The 10,914-nt window shown below is 38.5% G+C and overlaps 1 protein-coding gene across 2 annotated transcripts in view; it reads left to right on the top strand.

Moving 5' to 3' along the window:
• The window catches only part of KCNQ3 (potassium voltage-gated channel subfamily Q member 3), a gene marked incomplete at both ends in the record, with an annotated part of 185,187 nt that extends 178,007 nt beyond the window's left edge, over positions 1 to 7,180 (top strand). For both annotated transcript variants that reach the window (XM_084213432.1, XM_084213433.1), the window contains 4 exons: positions 1,822 to 1,953; positions 3,718 to 3,816; positions 5,508 to 5,592; positions 6,443 to 7,180. In XM_084213432.1, the coding sequence (XP_084069558.1) occupies positions 1,822 to 1,953; positions 3,718 to 3,816; positions 5,508 to 5,592; positions 6,443 to 7,180 (1,054 nt within the window). The remainder of the gene's footprint in view (positions 1 to 1,821; positions 1,954 to 3,717; positions 3,817 to 5,507; positions 5,593 to 6,442) is intronic.
• Positions 7,181 to 10,914: the final 3,734 nt, after the last annotated feature.

Below are 10,914 nucleotides of genomic sequence, written 5' to 3' on the forward strand. Positions count from 1 at the left end.
CCCAGTAAGCCTTGGTCATGTGTTCAGCACATCAAGCAAATAGAATTCATTTGCTGATGCTCTGTTACTCCTCAATGCAGTACTTTTTACTTTCCTCCCTTGGAGATGTAAATGTTCCCATGGAAAAATACTCTGCTTTCATTGCAATTGCTGTTTATTCCAGAAGTTGATAATTTTTGGGCCAGGGACTTACCACCTTCCAGGTGAAATACTGCAAGTCTGGAGTGTCTCAGATTTATCTTAGAAAAACTTCAGGGAAGATGATAATAAAAATATAACCATATATTTATATATATAATCATGATATATATCTTTCTGGCTCTTTTCAAATTGGGTACAGGAGAATCAGTTTCTAAAAATTCCAAGTTTTCTAAAGGATGCTGAAAGCCAGGTGACACAGGCTTTGCTCATGTTACCCGTGACTTCTTTCCCTCCCACTGGAAGCTTCTTCATCCCTATCCTCCATAGCTTTCCCTTTCTTTCCTTATACTTGCTTGCTTTCAAACACGTTATTGTTACTTTTGAAAAACTCCTTCCCCACATCCTGTCCAAATTTAATTGATTCATGCAATTTCCATTTAAACTCAATCAGGAGCCAAGATTTTTTTTTTCTTGTGTAGTGTACCCAGATCCTGAACATTAATTGAGAGTAATTCTTTCAGACAAAACCACTTAATGGATTTCAGGGTCATGATCAAGGAGATTTTAAATTAGAATTTTTAACATTGTGATCCCTATTTTTCCTTTAAGTCTTTGAATGTGTAGTTTTGCTGTTACCATATCTAATTTGGCAAAAATAGGCACAGGTATAATTTTGAAACCTTGAAATATTTATAAGCAACAGAGTTAAAGAATCAGAAGCCCTTAAAAAGTTGTAATAGAATTATCTTTGCTAAATGAAAGTTTATGCAGACTTTAAAAACAATAAAAAACTCACCAACCTTAAATAAAAAAAAAAGTTAGAATCTTAATAGATGACACCAATATCCCAGTTCAGACCAAAAAGTACATGGAGACTCTACTAAGAAAGCAAACATCCAGAACCCAAGTCTAAACCAGATGAAGATAAAGCTTTCATTGTTTAAATATATTTCTTCTATTTGCTTAATCTACCAAGATATAGATATTTAAAGCAATGCATAAACAGAAAAGGATGAAAAAAGAGTGCCAAACATTTTTCAAGTGCTCTGTCCAGCAGTGTTCCTTGTTACAAGAATTCTGTTACTAGTTACTAGCTCATTTTATAGCAATAGCAATAGTAAGAGCAATCATATTATTATCATTACAACAACAACAATAATGTGATAAAGCTGCTGTCTTCAAGGACACTTCAGGCAGTTCTAAAAAGTTTTCCCTTCTTCACAACCTGAACTGCTGCTAACTTCTTAACTTCCACATTTATATCTAATTAGCATTTCCTATCCAAAGCTTTCCCAGGTGCAAAATTAAAGCCAAGATGAAAATGATTCAGCATTGCTTATACTATAAATTTGCTTAATAATAGACTGAAGAATAGAAGAAGCAGCTTCAACTTCAAAGCTTCAAGATCTCTTGTGACTTGTGTTGTTCAAATTCAAGCTCCAACTGTAATTCTGAAGCTTTAAACCATTTTTAAGATATTAATTATGCAAAGCCAACCATCATAAATTTTCAAATATACCATGATGTTATAGAATCTTTGTTTATATTTTATTGCCTTGTTTAGAGATAACCACGCTCAATTTATGCTCAAACACCCAAACACCCATATTTTGAAAAAAATGGAAATTTTCATCGTGGATTTTGTATAAGAAATGATTTTTTTTTCTGTTTATTATGCAGAATACTACAGTTTCGTCTCTATAAAAAAAAATTCAAGGAGACTTTGAGGCCTTATGATGTAAAGGATGTGATAGAGCAATACTCAGCAGGTCATCTTGATATGCTTTCCAGAATAAAATATCTTCAGGCAAGGTAAGAATCTTCTGGTAAATGGGGGAAATGTATAGCTTTGCTGGCAAAATGGAAATATTGGCCTATTTGTGTACAAGGCCACCCAGAGCCACGCCTTTGCACGATGTACCTGGTCCATGAGAAAACTTTTTCCCAAAGACAAAAGGCAAGTGAGGGCTAGCAGGGATAACTGCAGGGAGAGACCACAGGCTCAGATATAGAACAAGAACATCAGAGTTTTAAAATCCTGTGAATTTTCTTGACCGTTGCCTTTGATCAGGATCAAATTTCTTTCCCCATTTTACAGATGATAAATAAAAGCAATAGTTGCTCTCCATGAACTTTTCTTTGGGCTGGATTCTCTGATGATGTGTTACTAGTGAAACATCACATAAAAGTGCCAAAATACATCACCACAGAAGGTTTCACTCAGGTGTAATTGACCTATCTGAAAAAAAGTTGGAATTTCAGGCCCCTGTGACTGTTCAGGTGCAATCTGCATCCACAGCTGTCTCCTCCCAGAAGGGGTTCCTTGCAATGTGATTTTGAGGCACATCTACAAAAATTTGTGCTTCTCGTCCCCTGATGCATGAGCCCAGATCAAAGCTTGGGGCTGGAAATCTGTGTGGGTCTGAGTGCACATGTGTGCAGATGTGTGTGCAGATGTGTTTGCAGATGTGTGTGCAGATGTGTGCAGCTGTCTGTGCTCAGTCTCTGCACAGCACATTCCCTGAGGCCCTCAGTGACCCTGAACATCAAAATTCCACACAATCACCTTCATTTCTCTCAAGAGTGGGCTGAGGGAGTGCAACTCTTGCTGCACATTTGGGCCATGTCTGGACTTACCTTGGCTTTGAAAGGCTGCTCTGGTCTTTCTGCTGAACTTTGTCATTTCTTATTTCAAAGTGATTTTCCATGCACTTGTCTTTCAGCAATGCCTGAGGATTCAAGCCAATATCTAGCTAGCTTTGTCAGGCTTGCCTGGAGCTTTTTCAAGTTCCATTTTCAAAACTCTACGGGGCACTGTGAAACCATGCAAGGTATCTGCATGGATTGTCCAATAATACAGATAACTGGTCTGTGGACTAGTGCTAATTGATATGTGGCCATTTTGGGGGGGATGATCTGAATAAACAGAGACTAACTTGCACCTGAGCAGTTGGAAATGACAAATGAAAGAATGTTTGATATAGTAAAAGAGTATAATTACATGTGGTGGAACATTCCAAACAATCTTTCTCCTTTTGTGCCAAATAAAAAATCAAGTAGACTTCCTTATGCAACTTCATTTAAAGTTATGTTTCTCCAGCCAAAAGAATAATTAGTAAAGACTAAAATATTGCTGACAATTAGAAACAACAACTGACAGAATGTTATTGGTTTGTTAGGAATGTCAGCAATTCCACCTTTTGCCAAGTTCTGATTTTCATTACCCGGTACAAAATCTGATGGGTCTCCTGACATTTTTAAGAGCAGCTGCTATTGGATATTTTTTGACAATCATGCTGTTTGGTTCCTTTGAAGGAAAAGAAGTTGTGTTTCAAGTGTTGAAATTTGGAAACAGTGAGCTAAAGCATTACTTAATTACTATTAAATTACCAGGTAATTGCAATTCAGTGCAATGATTGGGACCCAAAAGAGAGGAGACACATCATGAACATCAATATATTACCAAATCAACATGTGCTTCCTTTTTGAATCTTTGCTTCAGAGCTGCACAGCATATTCTGTCATGTGTTAGCATTTGGAGATGGACTTACACAGTTGCACTTTTCTTTTTTTCAGAGTAGATATGATTTTTACACCTGGACCTCCATCTACTCCCAAGCATAAGAAATCCCAAAAGGGAGGAGCTTTTTCTTACCCTTCACAACAGTCTCCCAGGTGAACTCTTTTATACCTAGTATTTAGCACAGCCCAGCACAGAAATAAAAAGTTAATTCATTCCAATAACCATGATCTTTCTTCATCCACTGTTAAAGTAATGATACTGAGAGGATATGTTGCTATGGGATACATGTGGATAAACATTGAGCCAGAAAGTCAGTAAGAGAAATGTGTGATGAAAAATCTAAACAATGCCTTCTTAATTGTCCAGCTTAGTTTCACCACAGTTTGAAAATATGGTTTTAAATTAAATGCATGCATTTGATTGCTGATGGGCTAATTTTCTAACGTTTAACTTGTAAACCCACTTAAAAGCTCAATAAAAACCACTAACAGTTTGAAAGTAAATTAGTTCTCTTCCTGAAGTGCCCACCAAATGGCAAGCAGAGATTTTTAATGCTGCAGCTTTTAAATCAGTGATTGGTGAGAGATATGCAAAACAAATTGAAATAACAGATTTCTGGGTGTGAAAGTTGCACCATATTATTGTATTGCTGCATTCCACATAGAGAAAAAATCAATAATAAATGACATTTCTTCTGTTGTTTACAACTATCAATCTGTCAATAAATATCCATCAAGAACCACACAAGACCATCAACAATCTGTCCCCAAAGCTGTTGTGGTTGTTCAGAACAAAAGCAATCTTACAGAAAATAAATTATCCCGCACAGGGAAAAACCCAAAACCACATAAATGTGAAGAAAGAGACCTAGGTACTTGGAAGAGGCAGTGATCATTTGGGGAGGAAAGCAGATTGTAAAAAACTGCATGAGCCCATATCACCAGTAACCCAATGTGGAAAATCTGACATGTTTTAGGTGTAGATTTTGCTCTAGCACAATTTATTCACAGCTGTATTTTGCATTTTGTCAGGAAAGAGAAGAACTGGCCATGTTAAAAGTCTTAGAGTATATTTGTTCCAAATCGTGTTAAAGAGCAAGTGCTCAGAAATTGTTTTTCTAGACTTAGGCATAGGTTATGGGAAGATATTGATTCCTTTGACATCAGTTTGGAAACTGTTTGATAAAGTTTAACTTGATCATGAGAATCCAAAATTCCATGAAGATATAAATCAATCTCTGTAGTTAGAAATCATCTTCTTACTAATGAATTTGGTCCATCTGATGGACAGGCAAGAGGAAATTGCATGGATGAAAACCTATTCTGGAATCAGCTTTAAATCTCCAGAGCAGACTGTCTCTTTTCAGCATTTCCAATCTCTGACACTTACTATTTGATATAATGAAATTGAGAAAAAAACCACACTCATCCTTGAAGCTCAGATTCAGTCTCCAAAGACCCTAATTATAAAGAATTAGATTTAAAAACACATGGCCATCTGTAGACCCACTAACTGCACTGTCTCAATAATTTTCACAAACCTGAAATTATTCCAACAAGCTGGAGATTAATTTTAATTTTCTTTTGAACTTATGGTGCTTTTTAGTCTTTATTTTAAACTTGAAAAAAAAGCCATAAAAAATTAAAAATCAAGATTATATTTTTTAGGAATGCATTGGCATCACATAGAATAGACTTTCATTCCTGTTTGTATAAAGAGCTAAAAGGGTTCCAAGGATCTATATGAATAAATCAACAAGATGGCAATTTTGTTTCCTGATATAAATTACTTATTGTGAGGCACAGAAATATTGAACACTAATAGAGTTATTAATTCTTTGCAGAAATGAACCATATGTAGCCAAAGCATCTACAGCTGATACTGAAGACCAAAGTATGATGGGAAAATTTGTTAAAGTTGAGAGGCAGGTAAGTAATTTCCTGACAATGGCAGAGGCTGAGGTGCTTGTTCAGAAATGATAGAGCTGATATAAATTCTGCATGACTCTGGCTGACCCAGGGAGAATTGTGCTGCTGGTGGTGAAGACACACAGAGATTTTCTTTTAATCATCACAAAACTATGTTGTTAGTTTTTCATGAAAGAATTTGCTTACCTGGGAAGTATGCCTTTTGAAACGTGTTGAATCCACGTCACTGTGTATGACAGAAGATACTAACCACGATATTGAAGTGGGACTTTTTCATTCCTCTAGCTTCAGTACTCATCACATCTGGTGTTTTGTGTGAGCAAGGCCATTTCCTACAGGGTCTGGACTCACAATGATTGTCCACTCTTGGGCCCTATCCAAAAGAGAAAGGAAACTAGTCCTGATAAGTAATCCTGATGTTGTGGGACTATTAGGTGGCATTAGGTCATAGGTTGGACTCAATGATCTCAGAGGACTTTTCCAACCTAAATGATTCTGTAATTATCAGTTAGAGAATAGTTCTGTCTGCAAAGGCAATTCCATACACTGTATTTTGGTAATAGCTATTTACCAGCGGTATCAAGACTTTGTCATAACATTATAGAGGCCTGTTGGATACTGTACTGTTAAATATCCAGCAAGACTAATAATTTTTTTTGGCATAGTTCATAGGGATGGGTCTTCTTATTCTGAGGCAGAGGATAAGCTGTCATCCATTTCAGCCCAGCTTTGAGGGAAGGTCACGGTTATCGTATGAACCTCCATGACCAATAAACATGGCAGCACATCATGGAATCGTGATTTTTGAACAACTGACTTGAGTCAATATCATGACATTGGTATTTTTCAGGTAAATGACATGGGGAAGAAACTGGATTTTCTTGTTGATATGCATATGCATCATATGGAACAGCTGCAGATACAAGTTGCTGAGATAAGTCCATTGAAAGAAACGGCTTCTCCTGCAAGGGAGAAGAGAGAAGAAAACAAATATTCTGAATTAAAAACAATAATATATAAATACACTGAGCAGTGTTCTCGTGAAACTCCTTACAACTTCCAGCAGGTTCCAGTCAACAAAGTCAGCCCCTATGGTTTCTCAGCACGGGGTCACACGGCTCACTCACAACCTTTATCAATGGGTGGGCAAAACTCTGGCAAACTGCAAGCCACACCTTCCTCAACTTCATATGCAGAAAGGCCAACAGTTTTGCCTATATTTACATTAATGGACTCCCAGGTTAGCTACCACCCCCACGGGGACCTTCAGAGCCCTTACTCAGACAAGGTGTCCCCGAGGCAGAGAAGGAGCCTAACGAGAGACAGCGACACCCCGTTGTCCCTTCTCTCCGTCAACCACGAGGAGCTCGAGCGCTCCCCGAGTGGCTTCAGCATCTCCCAGGAGAGAGACGACTTCCCCTTCGGCCCCAGCGGGGGCTCGGCGTGGATGAGGGAGAAACGCTACCTAGCAGAGGGGGAGACAGACACAGACACAGACCCCTTCACACCGAGTGGCTCCATGCCTTTGTCCTCGACAGGAGATGGGATTTCAGACTCAATATGGACCCCGTCAAACAAGCCAGTCTAAAAGCGCCTGTGGGGGCAGTCACTGGCTGACTTCTCCTTGTAATGTAAGCATACTTTGTATATCTCACTTACTCTACACCCAAAGCTTACTAGTTCAAAACACCAATGGCTGCATAAGATGCATGTGATATTAGTGGTAGTCATTCTGCACCATTTCATACAATTTACAGATGCAGTTTTTTTCATGCTACCAAAACTAAGGAGTTTAGTTTTGAGCATGGTTTGCATGACTTTGCCCTATATAAATGGTACAGCTGATTTCTTCCATGATACATATCTATCTGGTACTCTTCAATACAACAATGGTGAATTGATAACAGACAAGATACAGTGGTCCTTGCTACATTTTGTAAACAGAGCAGCAAAATAAACAGATTTTCAGGAAAAATATCCCTTTGTGGAAACATAACGTCTAAATCACTTTCCATTATAAGCAAATCAATCTCTAATCGACCAAGCCAATCAACCAAGCAAATCAATCTCTAATCAACCAAAAGCAGGGGAAAAGCTGAGTTGAACTATGACCTTATTGAAATGTTTTTGTGAACTAAATGTTTCTCATGTGATCTCTTATATAATTACCCCTGAAATACAATGTTGAAATGAAATAATGGGTAGGAATTTAAGTCATCCAAGCCACCTCCTGGGATCGATCATAGGTATTTATTTATTGTAAAATGTAAATAGAAATCCCTCAAAATACTTTGAAAATCTTCATTAGTATTTATAAAATTGCTCAAAGTAGGATTATAATGCTTTTTTTTAGAAAATCTTTTGCTAAGTCTATTTGCTACTTATGGGGCCAAATTTTCTTTGTTACAAAAATAAGGTTGTTCAGCATAGACAACGCCAGGTTTATACACTCCACTCTTCTATTGACTTAGGTGCTGCTAAGTAAGAAGCATAATGTAACTCAGCCTCAGTTTCCCAATCTGTTAATTGGGAGTTACACTTCCACACATGCTCACAGGTTGAAAGGCTCAATTCTCTACTATTTGCCAAGCGCTTTGAGCTCCTCAGATGTGCAGAAAATTGCTATTCTCTTCCCTGCAAGTGTGAGATGCTGCCAGGATCTGTTTCTCTCTGTCTACCTTTTCTCTTGGAAATGGAGTGCTCCAAATCCATGAATATGTGCTATATTTAGGATTAATGTATAAATAAATAATCACCATTTTTGTCACGTGTCCCTGAGCAACAGAGACATAAGTATGGTCCCTAGGCCTCAGCCAAATATTTTTTAATGGAAGCTGGAAATTATTGAGAAGGAGGAGACCAGGAAAATCAATGGATCACTGGAGGGAAATGAATCAAAGATCTCACCACTACAGTGGGAATGTAGTACCTATAAAGCTAGTGAAGCTAGCATATCCAAATATCCTATACAGGTCTTACCTGTGTCAGTCAATGTGTCCATGAAATAACATCCATGTGATGTCCAGCTTGGTGGCTGTACGCTCCTTACAGCTGGTGGGAAATGAAGGAGAACAGTCAGTGAGCACAGGGTACAGCAACAAAGGCACACATCAAATTCAGGATGAGATTAATCTCACCTTTAGCTCAGTTATCTACAATGACCAAATGTCTACCAACTTCAAAGAGAGCAGAAGGTGACTTGCTTAGATGTCAGATGATCAGAGACCGCACAATCAGTGTTAATTGTCTCACATCTCCCCCACTGATCCAAGGTGTTGCCTCTCTGCCATGGCTCATCCTCACCTCATGTCCAGAACAATCCCTGTCACTCCACACAATGATTTCCCCAGTGGCCAGGGCACTGACCAACAAAGCTGCCAGGATTTGGCCCAAATAAGGAGTTACAAAAGGGACTTTCTGTAGAGACTGCTTCTATTACGCTGCAGCTGCAACTGAACATCTTTGGCACATCCAGTCTGAGCCAAGAATGTTACTGGGTTTCCCAGTGCTTTCTGGGAATTGCACAGCCCTGGATGGAAATGGACAATATTTTGTTGGGGTTTTCTGACCATAGTAAACTTTTGGTTAATTCCTCAGCATTGTTGACATCTCATAGCAGCTGTTCCATCCAGGGAATTCTGTTCTTTCCCAGATGTGGGCATTGCCTTCATCTTCATTGTTTGTTCTCTATTGGAAGAGACATCTAAAGGATTAGGATCTTCTTACTTCATCTGATTCTTTAGCTAAATCATGTTTCATCCTTCTGGGATGGATCTTCAGGAAGAACAAATTGCTGTTGTTACTGGATTAAATACTGCAGATCAGTTACAGCCTTTGAAGACCGGGCTGAGTCCATGGAGATGTTCTGAAGCCAGCAACTATGATGGTATGAGGCACAATTTTGGTAATTACTTAATTGACAAAATAGATAATTGACCTGAAATTAACTTAATTGACCTGAAAGATAATCTGTGTTTGGCACAGTTTTGTGGCTAAATTTGCAAAGAATAAAACTAAATGACCAAAGTGTAATTCGTTATAATTTGGCATATTAAGAATTCTTTGGCCCTTGCGATTCTTGGAAATATTTTCATTGTACCTGTTGCAGGCTTTCTGAAATAGTAATAGATGTCTGTGGCAACTTGTGAGATTTAATCCTCACATGACTAAGAGAATGGAAAAGAATGAAAAAATTATTTTAACATTGTTACATTTCTGAAGCATATGTAAGTATGTTCTAGACAAGCCTGCTTCAGTTTTCTTGTATATAAAGGGCCTGTTGTTCCTACTGATTTAATCTAAATTTCATCCTTCTTTAAAGGCTTCCTAGAGCTAAGCAATCAAAAATGAAGGCAGACAAAAAGCAGGTGCAGTCTGATCAATTTGTTTGTGACTGTATTTGACAGTGGCTATGCCATGCAGTTCCCTGTCCAATTCCCACTGAAATTCTTCAGTTCAGGTTTCTGTTCTTTTCCATGACAGGACATATAAAAGGAATATTTTCTCAGTATTAACCTGGTTGAAAATCCATAAATAGCCTCCTTATAAAGGTATGTTCTTTCCAAGAGAAAATCCAAGCAAGGGCAGAGAGTTGGATGAATCTTCACCTGCACACAGGGTACAGCCCCAGAGAAAGCAGGATTTGGGCTGTCCTGCACTCTGCACACTTAGCAGATGAACTGTCTTGAAGTTAGTGTCTTCTCTGGCCTGCAATCACCAATTTGCAATATGCATCTTTAAGGTGTCGTGTCAGGTCAGGTGTTTGTAGCTACATCATGAACTATTTAATGATGCCAGATGAGATCTGCCTCTTCTTAAAAAGCACTGGTGATAAACTCAGCAAGATCTTCTGAAGTAGACATCTGCAGGTCCTGGGAAGGAGATCCAAGAAATGAGACAGGCAGATCTGATTAGCTTATTTCAACATTTATTTTTCTTTCTTAGCACTGAAACCTGTCCCTGCTCTGTTCATAAGGGTGTTGTTCTTAGCAGCTCTCTGCCATTTACATAATTGGGGTTAAAAATAGGGCATCCATCAGTTCTGCTGTCTGTGATGAGAACAGATAGGTGTCAAGGTGTCACCAGCAAGGTGAGATCTGGAGACCAACCCAGATCTGGGATTTGCACACGAATTCATCAGACTCCAGTCAGGCTGAGTCCAGGGAGTGCATCCACCCTGGAAGTGTGGTTCATGTGCCAGCCGTAGGTACTGGACAAAGCAGAATAAACCATGAATGATCCCCGTAACTATAAAAATGTCAAGACCTGTTTCCACACACAAGGAATCTCTAGTCACAATTTCACTTGAGAAAGGCATCTGGG

Source organism: Fringilla coelebs, assembly GCF_963513975.1.
Source record: "Fringilla coelebs genome assembly, chromosome: 1".
Taxonomy (NCBI): Eukaryota; Metazoa; Chordata; class Aves; order Passeriformes; family Fringillidae; genus Fringilla; species Fringilla coelebs.